The sequence below is a fragment of the Mastigoproctus giganteus genome, chromosome 11 (genome assembly GCF_048544385.1).
Source record: "Mastigoproctus giganteus isolate SK-2022 chromosome 11, ASM4854438v1, whole genome shotgun sequence".
NCBI classification, from domain to species: Eukaryota; Metazoa; Arthropoda; class Arachnida; order Uropygi; family Thelyphonidae; genus Mastigoproctus; species Mastigoproctus giganteus.
This window is the reverse complement of record NC_143585.1, coordinates 13,200,530-13,227,471: the sequence shown is the minus strand read 5'-3', so window position 1 is coordinate 13,227,471 and position 26,942 is coordinate 13,200,530. Positions and strand designations below refer to the sequence as shown.

The window sequence follows — 26,942 nt, the reverse complement described above, 5'->3', positions numbered from 1 at the left end:
TGCCTTATACAGAGGGATAATCACCTCCTTTTCCCTGCTAGCAAAATTCCTATATATCATTGACAAAACCCCATGACCTGCCCTGGCAGCCTGTCTGCATTGCTCAGAAAACTTCATATCTGCCTGCACAATTACTCCCAGGTCTTTTTCATTTTCTACCACCTTAAGTGTAGTACCACACAGTTGGTACATTTCTCTGGGGTTACTTCTACCCATATGCAGTACTTTGCATTTGTCAAGGTTAAACTTCAGTTGCCACTTCTTAGCCCATCTGCCCAAATTATCCAGATCCTGTTGCAGTAGCACACTGCCATTACTGTCATTAACAACCCTGCCAACCTTTGTATCATCTGCAAACTTCGACATTAAGCCTGATATACCTTCATCAATATCATTGATAAATATACAAAACAACAGTGGACCTAACACCGAACCCTGTGGGACCCCACTAATAACATTAGTCCAAGAAGAGCAGCACCCATTGATTACCACCCTCTGTCTTCTCCCACTTAACCATCCTTTTATTCATTGTAGCAACTTACCCTTAATACCATTCTGCTCCAATTTGTACAATAGTCTTCCATGCGCAACAGTGTCAAAAGCTTTCCTGAAATCCAAATAAGTGGATAAGTTTTTTTTTTTTTAGGCTGATGCTGTATATACCCCAGGGGCTCACATCTGGTGAGTATGGGCTTGGCACACCCAGAGTCTTGAGCTGGATATCATCATTCTTTCCTTCTTGGTGATTCCTTCTACTTCTGATTCTTGTTCTCTCTCTCTCTCTCTCTCACACAGGGTATTTCAGAATTTTTTTTTTTTTTTTTTCTTTTGGCTGGTGCAGCATAAGCCTCAGGCTTCCTTGCAACGTATGCTAATAATAATAGTTATAATAATAAACTTGCTCCCTTGCATCGTTTTTCCACTGCTATTACTAATACGAAGTTACTCATATCCAGCCAGTTTCTAAAAAGGGCAATAAATTAATAAATCCTTCCTTTTCACTGTCACCCTAAAAAATTCTGAAATGATGAAGAAAACTATCAACCATTAACTTGGTTTATACTGCTTATCTGCAGACAAATTCTTTGGAAAAATTTGGAGAAACTGAGGCAGTTGAACTCAATATTTCTAATGCTTTTGATCATGTTTGGTGGGAAGTATTTTTAAACAAACTGCCACTTTATAGTATGCATTCTGATTTATGTAATAGGATAGGCAGTTTTCCCTCTTTGTGATGTGTTGGTATTTTTGTAACTTCTTACCCATTAAACAGCGTCCATAGTTCTGTTCTTTTACCCACATTTTTTCTTCTGTTTATTATTGATCTCCCATTGACTGTAAATCCTATTCTTATGTTTTAATAGTACTGTTCCCAGTTCTATAAATGCTGCTGTGCACAAATAACTACCTGTAGAATATTTGCCACTAGTTCCTTAAATACTGATCTCCAGGTAAAATTCTTCAGTGTGGAAATATTACCTGTAGAAAACTTATCACCTGTAGTTAACTTGAATCCCTCTAAAACTCAGTCCCCTTTTACTTCTTGCAAAATTCCTGTCTGTACTGGTATCCAATTAAATCATGGTATCCAATCAAATTTGTCAGACAAGACTTTCCCTTAAAAAAACCTATGCAGTGTCTGAATTATTACTGCAGTCTTGTCGAAGATCCTGCAATGCATCTTTAACCAGTAATTCCATTATTTGCTCCGGATGAGAATTTTCAGCAGAAAAATTTGAGGATTTTAACTTCCCAGATACTGACTGGAACTTGTGGGTTAGTCTCTCGCACACTAGCAAGACTTTTGTGGATTTATTGGATGATTTTTTTCTGCAGCAGCATATTCAAGAGGCAACCAGAGAGTGTAATACTCTTGATATGGTTACCAGCAGTGATTATTCATGCATTAAGAATTTGCAGATAAAGGAACCACTCGGTGGCAGTGATCACAGTGTGCTGAAGTGCGATTTACTCAAAGATATAATTACTATCAGAGGTAAAGGGAAGGGTTTTTGCTTCCATAAAGGTGACTACAGTGGTTATAGACAGTTTTAAATTCTGTATAGTGGGACCAACTGATGATGTTACCAACATTGCTGATGCTATCGAGGCAGTGTTAGGTGGGTCGGAAAACTGCTAGTTTGGGGGAATACAAGGACTAATAGATTAACAGTAGCCATTGGCAGACGTGAAAGTGATTCTTGCACTGCTTCTATTGGAATGAGCCGACCGGGCTAGCCGAGTGGGTAAAGTACCTGCCCGGCAACCCAAAGGTCGCGGGTTCGATTCCCGCCTCGGGCTTGGATCAAAGTACTGCAAAAACCTTGGGAGATGCAATATGGCCACAGAAGCCGATGTGCCAACAACTACCAAATCAAAAAAAAAAAAAAAAAAAAAAATTTCTATTGGAATGAGCAGCAGCCTGGAAAACAAGATGCAGAGTATTTCAGAGACTGCTAGGAGTCATTGCGGTACAAGTAAACAAATGGGTTTGTAGGGTAGCTAAGAATAGGAACAGGTGCATGTATACTTGCATGTACACCAATGCTAGGAATTTGGTAAATAAATTTGATGAATTGGAGGTATTGCTCAAAATATCAAAGGCAGATATTGTTGGGATATCAGAGACGTGGGTTCACACAGATATAAGGAATGCAGAATGGGAATTTGGGGAGTACAATGTGTACAGGAAGGATAGACAGGATAGGAAGGGAGGAGGGGTTATGCTATTAGTTAAGAAACACATAAAATCCAAGGAAGTGAAGCCAGTCGACATCGCTGGAAAGTGCAGTGTCGAGTCAGTTTGGTGTGACATAAGCATTGGGAGATCAAAATTGAGAGTAGGAGTGTGTTATAGGACTCATGACTCTGATGAGTATAATAAGAAACTGTCCAGGAAAATAGAGTGGGCCAGTAAATCAGAGAGTCTTATAATGGGGGATCTTAATTTCCCAGATATTGACTGGAATTTGTGGGTTGGTCACTCACACACTAGCAAGGCTTTTGTGGATTTATTGGATGATTGTTTTCTATATCAGCATGTTTGAGAGACAACTAGAGGGAGTAATAGATTATCAGTAGTGATTCTTCATGCATTAAGAATCTGCAGATAAAGGGCCCACTAGTGGCAGTGGTCACAGTGTGCTGAAGTGGGATTTACTCAAAGAGGTAACTACCATCAGGGGTAAAGGGAAGGGTTTTTGCTTTCGTAAAGGCGACTACAGTGGTCTGAGATAGTATTTAAATTCTATACAGTGAGACCAACTGATGAGGTTACCAACAGCAAATTCAAAATGGGAAGCATTGAAAGAATTTATCTTGGAAGCTACTAGGCTTTACATACCAACTAAGAAATATTGTTCAAGGTTTAGGCCTAAATGGATGTCAAATGAACTAATGAGACATATGGCAGAGGAGAAAAATGCATGGGATACATATAAATTAATGGGTGACATGGAAGCCTATGATAGATGTAAGCTGGTCTGTAACCAATTCACAGAGGAGATTAGGCAGGGAAATGCAGATTATGAGAAATCTTTGGCAAAGGATGCAAAGAAAAACAGAAAAGAGTTCTTTACCTATGTAAACTCTAGAAGGAAAGGAATTAATCAGATCGGGCTACTGGATATTGATGTTTCAACTGTTGATGATTCTGCTTAGGTGGCTAACAAACTAAATGAGTATTTTGCAACTTACTTTCACACATGAGGATTATTCAGGGAGAATTGGATGATTGGATGATTGAATTAAACTCTGGCAGTGAGCTAGATGATTTTGTAATAGCTGAGAGGAAAGTGGAGGAGAAATTGTTGAAGATAAACATAAAAAAAGCACCTGGGGTGGATGGGAGCTATCCAGTTATATTAAAGGAGGCAGAAACGGAAGTAAGCAAACCCTTAGCCCAGTAGTGTAGCTATCCTTTTTTGGCCTCAGAGGCAAAGAACATGTTTGGGCCCCTACTTAATTAATGAAAGTTGCAAAAAAGAGGAGCCATCCAAAGACGCTGGGCCCTTAAAGGGCTCGGGCCCGGAGGCAATTGCCTTGCCTGCCTACATGGTAGCTACACCACTGCCTTAGCCATAATTATGAGAGCTTCTTTGGACTCAGGGGAGACCACCATGGACTGGAGATGTGCAAATGTGACCCCAATTCACAAAGGAGGATCAAAGGGTGACACAAGTAATTATAGACCTGTTAGTTTAACTTCTGTTCTAGGAAAATTAATGGAGGCACTGGTTTATTTAGGATCTAGACAAGACTTCAGTTATAGCTTGGACACGGTGCCTCCGTAGCCAGGTGGGCAGGAGCAGCAGTGCATAGCACACACTTCTTGATTAGAACGGGGTTCGAGCCCGCCACCACCAAATACGGAGGATGCGGAAAGGTCAGTGAATGACCACTGCATATCCCCGGAGCAATATGGCCTTAGTTGTAATGCTCCTAAAAAAAAAAAATAAATAAAATAATAATAAACAGCTCGGACACAGCATGGTTTTGTTAACGCAAAGTCTTGCCTGACCAATTTGATTGGATACTATGATGTGGCCACAAAGGAACTGGGTGCAGGGAATAACTCTGATATCATATATTTGGATCTTAGAAAGGCTTTTCGTACTGTTGTACATGGAAGACTGCCGAACAAATTGGAGCAGTGTGGCATTGGACGCAAATTGCTGCTATGATTAAAGGGATGGTTGAGTGGGAGAAGACAGAGAGTGGTAATCAATGGACACTGCTCATCGTGGACTAATGTTATTAGAGGAGTCCCTCATGGTTCAGTGTTGGGTCCATTGTTGTTTTCTGTATTTATAAATGATATTGACGATGGTATATGAAGCTTAATTTCCAAGTTTGCAGATGATATGAAGGTTGGCAGGGTTGTTAAGGACACTAATGACAGTACTCTGCTGCAACAGGATTTAGAAATGTTGAGTAGATGGGCTAAGAGGTGGCAAATGAAGTTTAACATTGACAAATGTAAAGTAGTACATATGGGAAGCAGTAATCCCAGAGTAACGTATCAACTCTGTGGTACTACACTGAGAGTGGTAGAGAACGAAAAGGATCTGGCTGTAATTGTGCAGGCAGATATGAAGTTTTTTGACCAGTGCAGACAGGCTGCAACAGTAGCTCCTGGTGTCTTGTCAATGATATACAGGAATTCTTCTAGCAGGGATAAGGAGGTAATTATCCCCTTGTATAATGGCAATGGTCAGGCCACACCTTGAGTACTGTATACAGGTCTGGAGGCCTCATTTTAAGAAGGATGTGGAGCTGTTGGAACGAGTACGGAGAAGGGCAACACGATTAGTGAATGGAACAAAGGATTTCTTTTATGAAGAAAGACTTAGGTTTTGCAAATTACAATGTCTGGAGACTAGGCACCTGTGAGGTGATCTGATTGAGGTGTATAAAGTCTTGAATGGTTTGAGCATGCTCAATGCTGATGGGATTCTTCCTCTTGCTCAGAATAATCACCTGAGAGGGCATAAATTCAAATTGAGGAAAGACAGATGTAGGATAGATGTGCAGAAGTTTTCCTTTAGCTATCGGGTAGTTGGTTTGTGGAACAGACTTATTTCCCTTGTTGTGGAAGTTGATAGCCTAAATAAATTTAAGGCTGAGCTGGACAGGTATTTGGAACGAATGGAGGGGTGAAATGGGAGCAGTTTTTTTTTTTTTTTGGCTGATGCTGCATAAGCTTGCTTTCTTGCGTCATATGCCTCTACTAATGCTAATGCTCTTTTGGGCTTAAACTAAACCCTAAAAATCAAAGTATATCAACTTCTCACCTAGAGCACAAGCAGACCTCAATCTGGCATCCTCTCTGGAACACTCCATTCCAGGGCATTATTCTCGTTGCCACTCATTCAATAAAATTCTTAGTAGTGATAATGGATGAGAAGCTAATGTATAAGAAACAAATACAGGAATTCCATGCAAAAGAATTATGGGCTTTCTGGGGCACGAAACTTGATCTCTGTGAATTGCATAATAAAGGAACAGTCAGAAAATTTCTCCTCTACTATGTCAGCTCTATCATCGGGTATGGCATTGAAGTCTGGTCTGCCGCTCCTATATTCAGTCTGAAAACACTTTGGGGTCTAGAATTCTGGGTCTTAAAGTGGGCCAACAATTGGCATCAGCTCCCCTATTCAATGTTAAAATTGCAGCTCTGCAAGAATCTCAGATACACTCCAGCCCAGCACTGGGCATATATGCGAAAGCACACTATGGCACTTAATCTGTGCTCTGCTACTCATGATTTCAACATCTGGAAAATTGTGGGCTGGAAAATCCCAGGCAGAGCTCTCCAGAACCCTTGAATTGTCTGGATGTTTTCTGAGAACTCCTGGTGGTTCCAGGAGGGTTCAAACCTGCAGAAGCTCTTGACTTTCAAGTGGCACTTTCCCAACAGCATAATCGGTACACTGAGCTCTCGTGACCTAGGATTTGATCTGTGGTCCAGAGATTTGGCCCACAGAAGAAAAAAGTGCAAATCCATATTCACATGCCATCAGTATTCCTGCAATTGTCATTTGAATGAATACTAACTTCCAATGAATTATGTATAGACTATCTCAATCTGTTCTATCATGTTCTCTCAATCTGTTTATACCTAGAGCATCCTTTATGTTACCCAATATCATCTTTATTACAGTTAATCAGTTCAAAATAATTAATTTATAGTGAAAGCTTAATTTATCCAGTATTCACATCTTAATCTGTATTTATAATTTTTTGAAGTCCATAAGAAGGTAAAAGTAAAAGTTCTAAAAATTACATTAAAAATTAAGATATGCTCAGAGGAAAAAACGGGAGGAAACATAATTCATGACAACTGAACCATAAAACTGATGGAAACCGGAGGAAAAATGGGATGCGCTTCTTCTTCCCCTGAGTGTATCTTAATTATTAATTATTAATGCAATTTTTAAAACTTTTATCTTCTTATGGGCTTCAAAAAGTTATAAATGCGGATTAAGAGCTGGACAAATTAAGCTTTCGTTAAAAATGAATTATGAGAAAATAGACAGTAATTTAAGACCTTAGCATTGGCATTAGCATTAGTAGAGGCATATGATGCAAGAAAGCAAGCTTATGCAGCATCAGCCAAAAAAAAAAAAAAAAAATGACTCCCATTTTACTCCTCTGTTCGTTCGAAATACCTGTCCAGCTGAGCCTTAAATTTACTTAGGCTATCAACTTCCACAACAAGGGATGGAAGTCTGTTCCACCAACAAACTACCTGCTGGCTAAAGGCAAATTTCCACACATCTATCCTACATATGTCTTTCCTTAATTTGAATTTATGCTCTCTCAGGTGATTATTCTGAGCAAGAGGAAGAATCCCATCAGCATTGAGCATGCTCAAACCATTCAAGACTTTATACACCTTAATCAGATCACCTCACAGGTGCCTAGTCTCCAGACATTGTAATTTGCAAAACCTAAGTCTTTCTTCATAAAAGAAATCCTTTGTTCCATTCACTAATCGTGTTGCCCTTCTCCATACTCGTTCCAACAGCTCCACATCCTTCTTAAAATGAGGCCTCCAGACCTGTATACAGTACTCAAGGTGTGGCCTGACCATTGCCTTATACAAGGGAATAGATAATGACAGAGATGGACAGATGAAATTCACGAGTTTGTGGGTAGTAAATAGATGGCCATTGCACAAAACAGAAGGAACTGGAAAGTTGCTCGAGAGGCCATCATCCTTCAGTGGATTGAAAATGGCTGATGTTGATGATGATGGTGTAAGTTAATATACTGCCTCCAGTAAGATTGTTAGATTCCTCTGATTGCCTATAATGGGAATTGGGTCCTTGTAAAATTTTGTGAATAAAGAATATCTTTACTGGAATATAACCCTGACTTTTGGCACAGGAATATTAGAAACATTGTTTCTTCTGCATAAAAATAAGACTATGCATTCTTATTGTGTCTTAGCATTGATTTTTTTTTAAACAGCTGCTAGCTCTGTATAAGTTACAAATCTACCATAATATTGATTGTTGTTTCTCACATTTGGTTTGTTGATCTGCTTGCTTGCTTGCTTGCTCACTCACTCACTCACTCACACTCACTCACTCACTCACCCACCCACCCACCCACCGCTCAGTTTCTGCTATGTTCCTATAAGTAAAAGATTTTATGTATGTAAATAATTTAACTACTTAATTAATTTTTATAGGCTGGAGGATATCCATTGCCATTTTTTACACTTGGTTCATTTGTAATTCTGACAGTTCCACTGTGTTGGTATCTTATGAAAGATATTAAAGGTGAGCTGTACAAATAAAAATTTTATATAACATAGATTTAAATGCTTTCCTTTTTAACTGCTGTGTTATGTATATATCATGAAATGTATAGTTTTTACAAATTGGTAGGTATCTAAAGATTCTTACATAATTATTACAATTTATTAAAATATATTCAAAAATAAGACTTTAATATTCTAATGCTGTAAAGCTCTCTAATCCACACACCATATTTATTATCTGGTCTGCAGGTTAGACTAGGGTCATATTCAGGGGTGGGCAGAAGGGGCATATACCCCCTCCCCCTTTAACCAAAAATTTTAAATTAAAGAAAAAGAATGCAGGAGCCGTTCTAACAAAAAAACAACTCAAAAACCTGGTCGCCATGCCCTTCCTTTACGATGATAACTGGATACACCACTAGGTTATACCATATAATAAATATGGATCTACCTTGCTGTTGACCATATGCGTAAGATTAAGGTGTCACTTAATGGAAGTGATTTTCCCTTTTCTACAATATGATTTTTTAATAATGAGATTTAACTTTCTGTATCCCAGTAATTGGTTGGAGAGTATTTTTTTTTCGAGGTGAATATCTTCATGTTTATTTGCAATTGTTTAGCCAGGTACCTTTAACTTAAAGGATAATTTTGCATTGTTTAATGCAAAGGATAATTTTGCATTGTCACATCTGGTGAGTATGGGCTTGCCACACCCATGGTACCTGAGATGGATATCATCATTCTTCTCTTTCTTGGCAATTCCCTTCTCTCTCTCTCTCTCTCTCTCTCTCTCTCTCACTCTCACTCAGGGTAATTCAGAATTTTTTTTTTTTAGCTGGTGTAGCAAATGTCTCAGGCTTCCTTGCACCATATGACTGATGAAAATAAAATATAATAATCTTACACTCCCTGTGTACATTCCAACTAATTTAAGATACTATATTCATTTTACATATTATGTAAATAGTCAGCAACTTCTGTTCATATTATTGGTACCATGTATGGATACACAACTATAAATTTTGTGTTATTCTAGGTCAGAAAACTACTAGATTGGGGGGAATACACAGATTAACAGTAGCCACTGGCAGAAGTGAAAGTGATTATTGCACTGCTTCTGTTGGAATGAGCAGCAGCCTGGAAAACAGGGTGCAGGGGATTCCAGAAACTGCTGGGAGTCGTTGCAGAACAAGCAAATAAATGGGCTGTGTTAGGGTAGCTGAGAATAGGAACAGGTGCATGTACACCAATGCTGGGAGTTTGGTAAATAAATTTGATGAATTTGAGGTGTTGGTCAAAACATCAAAGGCAGATATCGTTTAGATATCAGAGACATGGTGTCACACAGATATAAGGAATGCAGAACTGGAATTTGGGGAGTACAATGTGTATAGGAAGGATAGACAGGATAGGAAGGGAGGAGGGGTTATGCTATTAGTTAAGAAACATAAAATCCAAGGAAGTACAGCCAGTTGACATGGCTTGACAGTGCAGTGTTGAGTCAGTTTGGTGTGACATAAACACTGGGAAAGCAAAATTGAAAGTAGGGGTGTGTTATAGGTCTAATGATTCTAATGAGTATAATAAACAACTGTACAGGGAAATAGAGTGGGCCAGTAAATCACAGTGTCTTATAATGGGAGGGGGGGTTTAATTTCCCAGATATTGGCTGGAATTTGTGGGTTGGTCACTCACACACTAGCAAGGCTTTTGTGGATTTATTGGATGATTGTTTACTACAGCAGCATGTTTGGAAGACAACTAGAGGGAGTAATACTCTTGATCTGATTATCAGTAGTTATTTATTTATTTATTTTTTTATGAAAAAACCCCAAACACGAAAGGTATCAAAACCTATAGTACTTAGTACCGTGCATGGGTTGAAGGAGAAGTATGGGGGGGGGATGCCGGAAACTTTGCTCTAGAGACTAAACATGGGTTTCACCACTTCAAGCCTCCAATAAGCAAAGTGGTGGTATTTCACTGGTTGATGAAAGTCATCTACTACCTGCATTAAGAATCTGCAGATAATGGACCCACTAGGTGGCAATGATCACAGTGTGCTGAAGTGGGATTTACTCAAAGAGGTAACTACCATCAGGGATAAAGGGAAGGGTTTTTGCTTTCATAAAGATAACTACAGTGGTCTGAGACAGTATTTAAATTCTATACGGTGGGACGAACTGATGATGTTACCAACAGCAAATTAAAATTGAGAAGCATTCAAAGAATTTATCTTGGAAGCTACTAGGCTTTTCATACCAACTAAGGAAATATTGTTCAAGGTATAGGCTGCACCTCCGTAGCCAGGTGGGCAGGAGCAGCAGTGCATAGCACACGCTTCTTGATTAGACCGGGATTCGAGCCTGTGACCACCAAATACGGAGGATGGAGAAAGGTCAGGGAATGACCACCGCATGTCCTCATAGCAATATGGCCTTAGTTGATCCTAAAAACCAAATAAAAACAACATCAAGGCATAGGCCTAAATGTATGTAGGATGAACTAATGAGATTTTTTTTTTTTTTTTTTTTTTGATTTGGTAGTTGTTGGCGCATCAGCTTCTGTGGCCATATTGCACCTCCCAAGGTTTTTGCAGTACTTTGATCCAAGCCCGAGGCGGGAATCGAACCCGCGACCTTTGGGTTGCCGGGCAGGTACTTTACCCACTCGGCTAGCCCGGTCGGCTAACTAATGAGATATGTGGCAGAGAAGAAAAATGCATGGAATACATAAATTAACAGGTGACACGGAAGCCTATGATAGATATAAGCTGGTCTGTAACCAAGTCACAAAGGAGGTTAGGCAAGCAAAAGCTGATTATGAGAAATCTTTGGCAAAGGATGCAAAGATTTCTTTACTTAGTGGTAGGGAATGAAAAGGACCTGTGGGTAATTGTGCAGGCAGATATGAAGTTTTCTGAGCAGTGCAGATGGTCTGCAAGAGTAGCTCATGGTGTCTTGTCAATGATATACAGGAATTTTTCTAGCAGGGATAAGAAGGTGATTATCCCCTTGTATAAGGCAATGGTCAGGCCACACCGTGAATACTGTGTACAGGTCATTTTAAGAAGGATGTAGAGCTGCTGGAATGAGTACAGAGAAGGACAACAAGATTAGTGAATGGAACAAAGGGTTGCTTTTATGAAGAAAGGCTTAAGGTTTGCAAATTACAGTGTCTGGAGACTAGGCACCGGTGAGGTGATCTGATTGAGGTTTATAGAGCCTTGAATGGTTTGAGCATGCTCAATGCTGATGGGATTCTTCCTCTTGCGCAGAATAATCACCTGAAAGGGCATAAATTCAATTTGAGGAAAGAGTTGTATTATAGATGTGTGGAAGTTTGCATTTTGCCAGTGGGTGGTTGATTGTTGGAACAAACTTCCATTTGTCATTGCAGAAGTTGATAGCTTAAATAGATTCAAGGCAGAACTAGATAAATATTTAGTGAGTGGATGGGTGAAATGAGAAGGTTTTTTTTTTTTTTTTTTTTTTTGGCTGATGCTATATAAGCTAGTTTCTTGCATCATGTGCCTTTACTAATGCTAATTTCCTACACAAGTTCTCAGTTAGTTACTTTAATAGTAAGCATGCTTATAATTTTAACTTTGAATTTTTTGTCTACCTTTAACTAAATACAGAGCATTGGCAGCCAAAAGTATTGGGAAAGTGATGAATAATCCCATTTATTCTTGGTCATGATATATTGTACAGGAGTGGTTGGTAGCAAAAAAGTATAAACAAGGCTGCAAAAGGTAAAAGTGACACTCCCAATTAACTTGCATAAAATTATAGCTTCAACTTTGAAGCTTCTATACATTTTGAAGATCCCCAAGCCCTGGAGAATATTTATGTAAGTGGAAGGCAGCTGTCCATCCCCAAGTTCAACATTGACCAGAGAGAAGGCTTATTTTTACAAAAGATCTTTAAACAATTGGTCAAGTTTATAAAAAATGTGCTCAAAGTTCTGAAAGAATCATCGAAGAGCAACGACAGTGATTGTGTTGCATGCAAAACATTGTATCATTATAGGTTCCTTGTATCCTGCAGTTGTCCTTGAGTTTTTTTCAGGTATGACAGGCTAGGGCTTGTCAATCTTAAATGCCAGGTAATTTTTCAGTGGGACAAAGAAGACTTAGTTAACTTCAATCCTTCTAAAATTTAGTCCTATGTTATTTCTTGAAAAAAGAGTGTACCTGCTTCTATGCTGCTCGTTGATGACACTTGTTAGTTTCTAGACAAGGTTACATATCTCTATTAGGTATATTACCCTGACTTGTAATTTCTCTTAGAATAAGCACATCATAAATATTGCTTCTTCTATATCCAAAATTCGGTTGTTTTACAACCTTAAACAACTAATCACACTGTAAAAATCTCATATCCTCCCTACTAGGGAATGTTGTTCGCATGTCTGGGGTGGTGCCCACCCCCAAAAACCTCTTTCAAGCTTCTAGACTCCATTCAAAATGAAGCTTGACACTGTGTCTCATAGACATTCTGTTTCTGCTGCATGCATTTTCTATAGATACTTCTGTGGGCACTGTTATTCTACATTGGCACTATAATTTCCTCTCTCTCTGTTCCAAACAGAGCAGAACATGTGCCACAACCAGTCAGCATCTATTTACTGTCCATCTTCCAATTTACCGAGCCAACTTTACCTTTTCCTTATTTATTCCTTCCACTTCTGTTTTCTGGGAAACCTTCCTTCACATATAGGAGGTGCCTCTGTAGCCAGGTGGGAAGGAGCAGCAGTGTGTAGCACACGCTTCTTGATTAGACCGGGGTTCGAGCCCGTCACCACCAAATACGGAGGATGCGGAAAGGTCAGGGAATGACCACCGCATATCCCGGAGCAATATGGCCTTATTTGCTAGTGCTCCTAAAAACCAAATAACAAACAAACCTTCACATATATTTCCTGAAAATTATAATCTGCAAAAATTGAAGTCTAATATCAACATGTATCTTCTGTCTGCTTGGCCTTCAATCCATGCCTGGTACTAAGTACTATAGGATCTAATAATGCCTTCTGTGATTGGGGTATTTATAAAAAAAAAATCCTTGTGCCACAAAAGTTGATTTCTAGCAGTAGGCACTGCATTGTCATTTCTTGGAGAAAGTGGCCTCTGGAGGAGGAAAAATTGGTATTAGCGTCTACAAAATGATGCAGGAAAGCAACCTTTCCTGCATATACAGCATCAGCAAAAAAAAAAAAAAATTCCCTCACTTCATTTTCCTATCCATTCTAATAATTTTTTAAGCCCCTCTTTAAATTTATCAAACTACCTACTTCTACATCAGGAAGTTTATTCCAAAATCAGTCAAATATGCTTGTGGGTTGTCTGAGAAAGAGTAAAGTTGTAGTTTAGTTTACTTAATCTTTTTGAAGTCTTAAAACACTTAATTTAAATCACCACATACATGTAGTGTCCACATGCTTCAATTTACAGAACCACAGTCTTTCTTGGTAAGAATATCCACGACTAATCATGTTGCTTTTCTCTTTCCAACAGATCCATGTTCTTTCTGAAACGAGGTTCCCAAACCTGTATGCAGATTTAAGGTGTGTCCTATCCATTGCTTTATATATGTAAGATAAATAACTGTTTAGCTCTGCTGGCAAAGTTTGTGTGTATATCTGACAGCATCACATGAGCTATTGCATTAGCCCATCTGCTAGACATCTATGGATTGAAAAATCGTGATAAATACAGTAAACTCCACTATTCGCGGTATCTGTATTCGCGGTTGCTGATTTAATATAAAATGAAACCTAAAAAAATGTGAATTTTAAAGTGCCATGAACATTTTCCGCCATAAAAAAACAAGGGCGTGGCTAAAATTATCTTTCCTGGTCAAAACAGGGCTCAGTGGGTGGGGGCAGAGGGGTGCAAAATCGCGAGAGTGGACGTTTCTCGCTAATCCTTGTTCAGCATGTGTTATGCGCTTGTCATGGAAGGTTTCGTCGTTTGCTTTTAATTTATATGTTTATAAATTGAATAAATTGATCAATTTATAAATTGATATGCTTACAAAAGGGATAAATCTACCATTTTGCAATGTAAAACAAGACTTTTTTGAGTGTGTTAATGGAAGAAAGTGACTTTATTGTGGATAAGTTCTTTCTAACCCGTACAAAAATATGGCTACGAATAACAAGGGAAATGTGAAAAGATCAAAGAAGGTGATGACATTAGCGAATAAAATTGAGTTATTAGACAAAATTTCTAATGGTGAAAGTGTCTCCTCAGTGGCAAAACATTATAAAATCAATGAGTCAACGGTACGATCAATCAAAAAATCAGAAGAAAAAATCCGCCGTAGTGTCCGTGAAAATGTGCTAATTGCTTCAAAAATTTGCTCTGTAACTCATGATGTTAAATTTAAAAAAATGGAAAAAGTTTTAAATCTGTGGATAGAAGACCGAACTCAAAATAAAATTCCGTTAAGTTCACTCATCATTCGTGAAAAGGCAAAACTCCTTTATCAACACTTTACCGAAACTGGTGATAGCACTGACGGGATAAGTTTTTTAGCTACCAAAGTCGCTAGTTTTAAATTTCTAATAAATATTACATTTAATATTAAATTGTTTCTTATTTTCATTTTGATGCCATATGCTTGCATTTCACTATGTATATAGTCATATTATGAAGGTACATATAATACATACATAGACAAAATTTTAGACTAGTTTTTCTTATATATTTCATACTTTGGAACGGAACCCCTTTATTACTATGGGAGCCATAACTCAGTACCCGCGTTTTCGGTATTCGTGGCATTTCTCAGGAACGTAACCCCCTCGAATAGCGGGGGTTTACTGTGCTAGTAACAAAATTAGTGCCACTTCACTGCAAAAAGATAAAAGAAAAAGACATTTAATGACCAAAATGACTATTCTAAGTTTTCCATTGGGACTCATAGGTTGGTAGCTCTACAGATCGCAAAATATTTCTAGAGTTGCTGGATGACTGATTTTTAAACCAACACATTAGGAAAGAAACCTCCCTTTACCTTTGATGGTAACTACCATCAAAGGTAAAGGAAAAGGTTTTTGCTTTCGTAAAAGTGACTACGGTAGTCTGAGACAGTATTTAAATTCTATACGGTGGAACCAACTGATGATGTTACCAACAGCAAATTCAAAATGGGAAGCATTCAAAGAATTAATCTTCGAAGCTACTAGGCTTTTCATACCAACAAAGAAATATTGTTCAAGATTTAGGCCTAAATGGATGTCAGATGAACTAATGAGACATATTGTTGTTATTGTTATTGTTATTTTGGTTTTTAGGAGCATTAGCAACTAAGGCCATATTGCTCCGGAATATGCGGTGGTCATTCCCTGACCTTTCCGCATCCTCCGTATTTGGTGGTGACGGGCTCAAACCCCGGTCTAATCAAGAAGCGTGTGCTACGCACTGCTGCTCCTTCCCACCTGGCAACGGAGGCGCCCCTAATGAGACATATGGCAGAGAAGAAAAATGCATGGGATACATATAAATTAATGGGTGACATGGAAGCCTATGATAGATATAAGCTGGTCTGTAACCAAGTAACAAAGGAGATTAGGCAGGCAAAGGAAGATTTTGAGAAATCCTTGGCAAAGGATACAAAGAAAAACAGAAAAGAGTTCTTTACCTATGTAAACTCTAGAAGAAACGGGATGAATCAGATTGGTCCACTGGATATTGATGGTTCAACTGTTGATGATCCTGCTCAGGTGGCTAACAAACTAAACGAGTATTTTGCATCTACATTCACACATGAGGAGTTATTCGAGAAGGGGAATGCCAGAGGTGAAGTAAACTCTGGCAGTGAGCTAGATGATTTTGTAATAACTGAGAGGACATTGGAGGAGAAATTGTTGAAGATAAACATAAGGGTACCTCCGTAGCCAGGTGCGAAGGAGCAGCAGTGCATAGCACACGCTTCTTGATTAGACTGGGGTTCGAGACCATCACCACCAAATACGGAGGATGCGGAAAGGTCAGGGAATGACCACCTCATATCCTGGAGCAATATGGCCTTAGTTGCTAATGCTCCTAAAAAACCAAATAACAACAAACAGATAAACATAAAAAAGGCACATCGGTGGATCGGATCTATCCAGTTATATTAAAGGAGGCAGCAAAGGAAGTAAGCAGACGCTTAGCTATAATTATGAGAGCTTCTTTGGACTCAGGGGAGGTGCCCATGGACTGGAGATGTGCAAAGGTGAACCCAAGCCACAAAGGAGGATCAAAGGGATACACAGGTAATTACAGACCTGTTAGTTTAACTTCTGTTCCAGGGAAATTAATGGAGGCACTGGTTAAAGAAGCATTGCAGCATCATCTAGACAGGACTTCAGTTATAGCTCGGACACAACATGGGTTTGTTAAGGGGAAGTCTTGTCTGACTAATTTGATTGGATACTGTGATGTAGTCACAAAGGAACTGGATGCAAAGAATAACTTTGATATCATATATTTGGATCTTAGAAAAGCCTTTGATACGGTTGCACATGGAAGACTGCTGCACAAATTGGAGTAGTGTGGCATTGGAGGCAAATTGCTGCGATTGATAAAGGAATGGTTGAGCAGGAGAAGACAGAGAGTGGTAATCAATGGACACTGCTTTTCTTGGACTAATGTTATTAGTGGAGTCCCTCAGGGTTCAGTGTTGGGTCCATTGTTGTTTTCTGTATTTATAAATGATATTGATGATGGTATATTAGGCTTAATGTCTAAGTTTGCAGATGATACGAAGGTTGATAGGGTTGTTAATGACAGTATACTGTTGCAACAGGATCTAGAAGAGTTGAGCAGATGGGCTGAGAGGTGGCAAATGAAGTTTAACATTGACAAATGTAAAGTACTACATATGGGAAACAGTAAGCCCAGAGCAATGTATCAACTCTGTGGTACTACACTGACAGTGGTAGAGAATGAAAAGGACCTGGGGGTAATTGTGCAGGCAGATATGAAGTTTTCTGAGCAGTGCTGACAGGCTGCAAGAGTAGCTCATAGTGTCTTGTCAATGATATACAGGAATTTTGCTAGCAGGGATAAGGAGGTAATTATTCCCTTGTATAAGGCAATGGTCAGGCCACACCTTGAGTACTGTATACAGGTCTGGAGGCCTCATTTCAAGAAGGATGTAGAGCTGTTGCAACGAGTACAGAGAAGGGCAGCAAGATTAGTGAATGGAACAAAGGGTTGCTCTTACGAAGAAAGGTTTAAATTTTGCAAATTACAGTGTCTGGTGACTAGGCACCTGCAAGGTGATCTGATTGAGGTGTATAAAGCCTTGAATGGTTTGAGCATGATCAATGCATATGGGAACCTTCCTCTTGCTCAGAATAATCGCCTGAGAGGGCATAAATTCAAATTGAGAAAAGACAGTTGTAGGATAGATGTGGTAGTAGTAGTAGTGGCATGTGATGCAAGAAAGCAAATGTATGTAAGCTTATGCAGCATCAGCCAAAAAAAAAAAAAAAAAAAAAAATCACACCATTCCCTCCAAATGCCTGTCCAGTTCCTCCTTAAATTTATTCAACCTATCAACTTCCACAACGACAGATGGAAGTTTGTTCTTCCAGCAATTAACCACCTGCTGGCGAAAGCCAAATTTCCGCACATCCAATCTACATCTGTCTTTTCTTAATTTGAATTTATGCCTCCTTAGGTTCGTAATCTGAACAAGTGGAAGGATCCCATCAGAATTCAGCGTGCTGAACCCATTCAAGGCCTTATACACCTCAATCAGATCACCGCGCGGGTCCTAGGCTCCAGCCACTGCAATTTGCAGAACTTAAGCCTCGCTTCATAAGAGGATCCCTTCATTCCCCTCACTAATCTTGTTGCCCTTCTCTCTACACGCTGAAGTAAATCTACATCCTTCCTAAAATGAGGCCTCCAGACCTGTACGCAGTACTCTAGGTGTGGCCTGACCATTGCCTTATACAGAGGGATAATCACCTCCTTTTCCCTGCTAGCAAAATTCCTATATATCATTGACAAAACCCCATGACCTGCCCTGGCAGCCTGTCTGCATTGCTCAGAAAACTTCATATCTGCCTGCACAATTACTCCCAGGTCTTTTTCATTTTCTACCACCTTAAGTGTAGTACCACACAGTTGGTACGTTTCTCTGGGGTTACTTCTACCCATATGCAGTACTTTGCATTTGTCAAGGTTAGACTTCAGTTGCCACTTCTTAGCCCATCTGCCCAAATTATCTAGATCCTGTTGCAGTAGCACACTGCCATTACTGTATTTAACAACCCTGCCAACCTTTGTATCATCTGCAAACTTCGACACTAAGCCTGATATACCTTCATCAATATCATTGATAAATATACAAAACAACAGTGGACCCAACACCGAACCCTGTGGGACTCCACTAATAACATTAGTCCAAGAAGAGCAGCACCCATTGATTACTACCCTCTGACCTCTCCCACTTAACCATCCTTTTATCCATTGTAGCAACTTACCCTTAATACCATTCTGCTCCAATTTGTACAGTAGTCTTCCATGCGCAACAGTGTCAAAAGCTTTCCTGAGATCCAAATATATGATATCAAAATTATTTTGATATCATATATTTGTGTGGAAGTTTGCCTTTAGATAGTGGGTGGTTGATTGGTGAAACAAACTTACATCTATCATTGTAGAAATTGATAGCTTAAATAGATTCAAGGCAGAACTTGACAAACAATTGGAGCGAATTGAGTGAAATAAGGGTTTTTTTTTTTTTTTGGCAGATGCTATATAAGTTTGCTTTCTTGCATTATGTGCCAATGGTAATGCAACAAGGGACAGAAATATTCTTCATCCAGTTATTAACAGTGATTCATCACTTATTAAGAATCTCCAGAATTAGGTACTTTTAGGTGGCAATGATCATAATGTATTGATGTGTGAGTTATTGAGAGAAATAACAACTGTCAGGGGTAAAGAGAAGAGATTTTGTTTTTGGACAGGTGACTGTAATGAGCCCAGACAATTTGTAAACTCTTTTCAGTGGGACCAACTGATATTAAAAAATGTAAATGATAACTGATGTTAAAAAAATGTAAAACTCAAATAAAAAATGTTTAGAGAGGTAATCATAGAGATCAATAAGTGTATTACACCAACTAGGAAGTACAGGAACTCCTCGACTTACGGAAATTCGATTTTATGTAAGTTTTTGCCAGTCGGTGCAAACTTAAAAAAATCATGGAAACGTATTTTGCATCCTGAGACAGTATAAATGGATGTATCGTGAAAATATCATAATGTGAACCCAATAACACATTGTTTTTTTTTTGTAATTCGTTCCAAGTAGTTGGAAGTTGAAATTTCACTATATAACTAAGCTATTTATAATGAAAATTGTTTTACCCTTTCGTCGTTATCATATGTTCCCGTTATAAGAATCAATTTTGAACGCCTTTGTGAATTTTTCTAAAACACATTTCTGGAAGTCACTACCAGAAAACAGTAAAAACAATTTGCACTTTCAGGTTTATTGCGCTTTTCTGTTAGTGCATTTAATTATAAACGGGTAGTAAACTCGATCTTATTGCATTTGCGATAATACCGATAACTGCAATTGTGCGGGTTTTTACATTACGGTATTATAGTGAAATGAGTTCCCCTTCACTGAAATCTTCAATCATATAATATACAAATCTTCTCTTCATTCCTATTTACTTATTACAATGGTGAAGGGAAAGGGACCAATGGAAAGTGCAAGTGGTGGTAGTGCTAGGAAACCAAACAAAATTGATTTAGAAATTAGCATTAGCATTAGTAGAGGCATTTGATGCAAGAAAGCAAGCTTATGCAGCATCAGCCAAAAAAAAAAAAAAAAAAAATAAAATAAAATAAATAAATAAAAAATAACCACTTCCACTTCACCCCTCTGTTTGTTCGAAATACCTGTCCAGCTGAGCCTTAAACTTATTTAGGCTATCAACTTCCATGACAAGGGATGGAAGTCTATTCCAGCAACAAACCACCTGCTGGCTAAAGGCAAATTTCCTCACGTCTATCCTACATCTGTCTTTCCTCAATTTGAATTTATGCCCTCTCAGGTGATTATTCTGAGCAAGAGGAAGAATCCCATCAGCATTGAGCATGCTCAATGCTGATGGGATGTAAATGAAGATGAAAATGATTAAGAAGTACGAAGCAGGACAAAGTTTGTCATCTATTGCAAGGGAATTAGGTCTCCCTGCTTCAACAGTGAATAGTATTTTAAAAGACAGTGCGCATATAAAAGAACATATTAAAGGATCAATGCACTTAAGATCAACAGTGATCACAAAACAGCGTTCAGGAGCTATATCGAAGATGGAACAACCATTAATAATATGGATGGAAAATCAGATTCAGAAGCAAGTGCCCCCGAGTCTAATGACCATTCAAGCAAAAGCAACAAAAATTTATGAAGATATTAAGGATAAGTACGGCGAACCCCAACCCAAGTTCGTGGCAAGCAATGGGTGGTTTAATTGGCTCAAGCATCGCGCTAGTTTCCAAAACATTAAAGTATGTGGTGAAGTCACCAATGCCGATTCCGCAGCGGTAGAGAAATTTTGTGATGTGTTTGAAAAAATTATTGACGAAGGCGGCAGCAATTTTTTAATGTTGACGAGACTCTTCTGTATTGGAAAAAAATGCCGGATTGAACTTACATTGTCAAAGAGGAAAATACAATGCCAGGTTTTAAGGCGTCAAAAGATAGGACCATGCTCTTGCTTGAGGCTAATGCAGCGAGAGATTACAGATTAAAACTACTGCTTGTGTACCATTCTGGAAATCCTCATGCATTAGCATTAGCATTAGTAGAGGCATATGATGCAAGAAAGCGAGCTTATGCAGCATCAGCCAAAAAAAAAAAAAAAACTCTCACTTCCATTTCACCCCTCCGTTCGTTCGAAATACTGTCCAGCTGAGCCTTAAATTTATTTAGGCTATCAACTTCCACAACAAGGGATGGAAGTCTGTTCCACCAACCAACTACCCACTGGCTAAAGGCAAATTTCCGCACATCTATCCTACATCTGTCTTTCCTCAATCTGAATTTATGCCCGCTCAGGTGATTATTCTGAGCAAGAGGAAGAATCCCATCGGCATTGAGCATGCTCAAACCATTCAAGGCTTTATACACTTCTTTGTACATGTAAGGGCATCAATAAAGCCACCCCTGCCCCTGCATTTCCGATCGAATCAGAGAGCATGAATAACAATATCTTTCTTTGAGGATTGGTTTAAATGCTGCTTCATTCCCGATGTTTAAAAATATTGTAATGACAACAACATTTCTTTCAAGATTTTGCTTCTATCAAATAATGCTCCTGGATATCCTAAGCATCTAGATCAGTGGTCACCAAAATGGTCGATATCGACCCCCAGGGGTCAATATAACATTGTTAGGGGTTGATTCGGGCTCAGGAGTTGATTGGGGGTTGATAGAAAAATATAAGACTTTATTGTACGGGTAATATTTAATTCAGTTAACTTGGATTACTTCCATCCTGAATGACAACGCAATTGAGAGTGAATTGTGGGAACAGTGACATGAATAGGACCTGTAAGATGGAGCAAGGTCATGAAAATAGTTACGGAGCCAATCAAGTAGGCCAAAATGATGTATTTAACAATAAACGGGTGTCGGTGGTTCCCGCCCGGCTGGCGCGGCGGGAGCAAGATTGCAACATGTGCACGGTTGCTTATTTACTTATACTTTTATGTATTCGATCCCAGTCTCATTTTTGCGCATCGACATACAAGTGAGCATTAATGTTCTAAAATTCATCAACATACATATTATAATTCAATCGTTATTCATTCACGAACTAAACTTCTCTATGTTGAAGAGTTGAGCAGGGCTGGTAGTTTTGTACATCCTATAGAAATACGTGAGTAGGTATATTATTTAGACATTACTTTTGCTTACTAACTTCAATTTTAATTATTTTATTACAACCCCAGTAACCACTATGGCATTTTCATATTCTAAAAAGAAATGCAGACAATATTTGTTAGAATATTTGAAACTTGGGTTTATTGCTTCATTAACAAACGAAACGAGGCCTATGTGTCTTCTTTGTGAAAAAACTTTTAGTAACGATGCAATGAAACCAGCAAAAATGAAAGATCATCTTTAAAGACTCCATCCTGATAAGAAAGATAAAGATCTTGACTTTTTTAAAGAACTGAAAGAGAAATACACACATCGACCAACTATAAAATCATTTATGAAAGCACCTGCCGAAGCTGACAATAAACAAGGATTAACAGCCTCTTACAATATTTCTTTTAATATAGCAAAAAAAGGAAAACCATATACAATTGCAGAGGACATTGTTATACCCGCAATCAAAGAAGTAATTGAAACCATAATGAAAAAAGATTGTAGCCCTGTTTTAAACTGCTTAACATTGAGTGCGAATACCGTGAAAAGGCGTATTGGTGAAATGGCTGAAGATATAGAAAAACCTGTAGTATCAGAACTCAAAAATAGTAAGTTCTCCATCCAACTTGATGAATCTACATTCGATAGTTCTTCTATTCTTATGGCTTATGTAAAATATTGTAGTAAAACCAAACATCAAATTATTGACGAATTTTTATTTGCAAAATATCTTGAAAGTGATGGAACGGGGTTGACAATTTTTCCGCGATTGGAGGAATATTTAAATAAGTATGATATTCCATTTACTAATATAACAGCAGTAGCCACAGATGGCGCACCTGCAATGGTGGGCTGTTATCATGGTTTCGCTGCCTTTCTGAAAGAAAAAGTTAAACGTGTACATACTATTCATTGTGTGTTGCACCGAAACCATTTGGTGGCAAAAACCCTCAGTGACAAACTGCATGATACTCTAAGAGTGTGTATTATATTTATTTATAAAATTAGAGTTCATCCTCTTTTTTTTTTTTTTTTTTTTTTATGAAAACCCCAAACACGAAAGGTATCAAAACCTATAGTACTTAGTACCGTGCACAGGTTGAAGGAGAAGTATGGGGGGAGGGGGATGCCGGAAACTTAAATCGCAATTGTTTGCCAAACTTTGTGAAAAAAATGATAAAGTATCAAACCAATTACTCTTGCATACTGAAGTAAGGTGGTTGTCCAGAGATGCAAGTCTACAAAGACTCAACCCTAGAGTTTCTTACAAATGTGGGTAATTGTGCAGGCAGATATGAAGTTTTCTGAGCAGTGCAGACAGTCTGCAAGAGTAGCTCATAGTGTCTTGTCAATGATATACAGGAATTTTTCTAGCAGGGATAAGGAGGTGATTATCCCCTTATATAAGGCAGTGGTTAGGCCACACCTTGAGTACTGTATACAGGTCTGAAGGCCTCATTTTAAGAAGGATGTAGAGCTGTTGGAACAAGTATAGAGAAGGGCAACAAGATTAGTGAATGGAACAAAGGGTTGCCCTTACGAAGAAAGGCTTAAATTTTGCAAATTATAGTGTCTGGAGATAGGCACCCGCGAGGTGATCTGATTGAGGTGTATAAAGCCTTGAATGGTGATCTGATTGAGGTGTATAAAGCCTTGAGCATGCTCAGTGCTGATAGAATTCTTCCTCTTGCTCAGAATAATCATTTGACAGGGCATAAATTCAAATTGAGGAAAGACAGATGTAGGATAGATGTGCGGAAGTTTGCCTTTAGCCAGCGGGTGATTGTTTGGTGAAACAGACTTCCATCCTTTGTTGTGGAAGTTGATAGCCTAAATAAATTTAAGGCTGAGCTGGAAAGGTACTTGGAACGAATGGAGGGGTGAAATGGGAGTGTGTTTTTTTTTTTTTTTTTTTTTTTTTTTTTGGCTGATGCTGCATAACCTTGCTTTCTTGCATCATATGCCTCTACTAATGCTAATTTGTTTTTGAGTGATGAACTGAAGAGAAATAAGAATCATATTTTCTACTTGGTGGATTTATTTTCAAAATTTAATGATGTACAGACCCATCTACAAGGTAAAGATGTCATGATTATTCAAGCTTAGACGATTCTTTTAGGCTTCCAAGCTAAATTAGCCTTATTTAAATCATCATTGTTAAGAAAAGATTTTCAGTAATTTTTGAATCTACGGCAATTGGAAGTAAAAGATGAAGACTTATACACAATATACACAAAACATCTTCAAAATTTGAGCGATGATTTTAAATTGCGCTTTGCAGATTTTGAAAATATACACATTCCAGATTGGATTATCACACCATTTTCTGCAGATATTGAAAATATCGAATGTAACTTACAAGATGAACTTATTGAATTGTCAGTTGATCTTGAAGCTAAGACGCATTTTAAAAATAGGACTTTAAGTTACTGTTGGATGAATATAAATGTTGTAGAAAAATATCCAAAACTTTCTGAAGTGGTACTCCCCTTTTTGCTTGCATTTCCAAGTTCGTACGTGGTTGAAGCTAGTTTCAGCCATGTTAATTCCATTTTAATAAAACAAAGAAATAAGCTAGATATAGAATTCTGTGGCAGTTTAAGGCTGAAAATTACTAGCATTAGGTGGAAAATTTAGCATTAGCATGGGCACAGGATGCAAGAAAGCAAGCTTATATAGCATCAGCCAAAAAAAAATAAAAAAAAAAAATGAAATAAAACACCCCCCCCTCTCATTTCACTCATCCACCCACTCCAAATGTTTGTCTAGTTCTGCCTTGAATCTGTTTAAGCTATCAACTTCTACGACAGATGGAAGTTTGTTCCAGCAATCAACCGCCCGCTGGCTAAAAGAACATCCACACATCTATCCTACATCTGTCTTTCCTCAATTTGAATTTATGCCCTCACGCATTCTGAGCAAGAGGAAGAATCCCATCAGCATTGAGCATGCTCAAACCATTCCAAACTTTATACACCTCAATCACATCACCTCGCAGACACTGTAATTTGCAAAACTTAAGCCTTTCTTCATAAGAGCAACCCTTTGTTCCATTCATTAATCTTGTTGCCCTTCTCTGTACTTGTTCCAACAGCTCTACATCCTTCTTAAAATGAGGCCTCCAGACGTGTATACAGTACTCAAGGTGGGGCCTAACCATTGCCTTATACAAGGGGATAATCACCTCCTTATCCCTGCTAGAAAAGTTCCTGTATATCATTGACAAGACACCATGAGCTACTCTTGCAGACCATCTGCACTGCAAAGGTCAGGGAATTACCATATCCCCGGAGCAATATGGCCATAGTTGCTAATGCTCCTAAAAATCAAATAACAACAACTATCAGTGTAGCACCACACAGTTGATATGTTATTCTGGGGTTACTGCTTCCCATACGCAGTACTTTTCATTTGTCAATGTTAAACTTCAGTTGCCACCTCTCAGCCCATCTACTCAACTTTCATAGATCCTGTTGCAGCAGTGTACTGTCATTTTTGTCATTAACAACCCTGCCGATCTCCGTATTGTCTGCAAACTTGGACATTAAGCCTGATATACGATCATCAATATTATTTATAAATACAGAAAACAACAATGGACCCAACACTGAACCCTGAGGGACTCCACTAATAACATTAGTCCACGATGAGCAGTGTCCATTGATTACCACTCTGTCTTCTCCCACTCAACCGTCCCTTTATCCATAGCAGCAATTTGCCTCCAATGCCACACTGCTCCAATTTGTGCAGCAGTCTTCCATGTGCAACAGTATCAAAAGTCTTTCTAAGATCCAACTATATGATATCAAAATTATTCTTTGCATCCAGTTCCTTTGTGACTACATCATAGTTTCCAATCAAATTGGTCAGACAAGACCTCCCCTTAAAAAATACATGCTATATCCAAGCTATAACCGAAGTCTTGTCTAGATGATCCTGCAATGCTTCTTTAACCAGTGATTCCATTATTTTCCCCGGAACACAAGTTAAAACTAACAGGTCTGTAGTTACTTGTGTCACCTTTTGAACCCCCTTTGTGAATTGGTGATACATTTGCACACCTCCAGTCCATGGGTCCAAGGAAGCTCTCATAATTATGGCTAAGGGTTTTCTTACTTCCTTTGCTGCCTCCTTTAATATAACTGGATAGATCCCATCCACCCCCGGTACCTTCCTTATGTTTAAGTTCAACGATTTCTCCTCCACTTTGCTCTGTTATTAAAAAAAATCACTCAGCTCCCTGTTAGTGTTTGATAAACCTCCGGCATTCCCCTCCCTAAATAACTCGTCATGTGTGAATTTAGATGCAAAATATTCATTTAGTTAGTTAGCTACCTAAGCTGGATTTTCAATGGTTGAACCATCAATATCAAGTGGACAAATCGGATTCATCCCCTTCCTTCTAGAATTTACATAAGTAAAGAATTCTTTGCTGTTTTTCTTTGCATCCTTTGCCAAAGATTTCTCGTAATCTGCCTTTGCCTGCCTAACCTCCGTTCTGACTTGGTCACACACCAGCTTATGTCTATCATAGGTTTATGTGTCACCTGTTAATTTATATGTATCCCATGCATTTTTTTTCTCTGCCACATGTCTAATTAGTTCTTTTATCATCCATTTAGGCCTAAATCTTGAACAATATTTCTTTGTTGGTAGAAAAAGCCTAGTTGCTTCCAAGATTATTTCTTTGAATGCTTCCCATTTTGAATTTGATGTTGGTAACATCATCAGTTGGTCCCGCCATATAGAATTTAAATTCTGTCTCAGAC

At 38.5% G+C, this 26,942-nt stretch overlaps 1 protein-coding gene across 1 annotated transcript in view; it reads left to right on the top strand.

Annotated features, from left to right (window-relative positions):
- LOC150077726 (MFS-type transporter SLC18B1-like) overlaps nt 1-26,942 on the top strand; it is a 296,012-nt gene that overhangs the window by 119,282 nt on the left and 149,788 nt on the right. Inside the window, exon 6 of the mRNA XM_090385228.1 lies at nt 8,198-8,288. Coding sequence (XP_090241354.1) covers nt 8,198-8,288 — 91 coding nt within the window. The remainder of the gene's footprint in view (nt 1-8,197; nt 8,289-26,942) is intronic.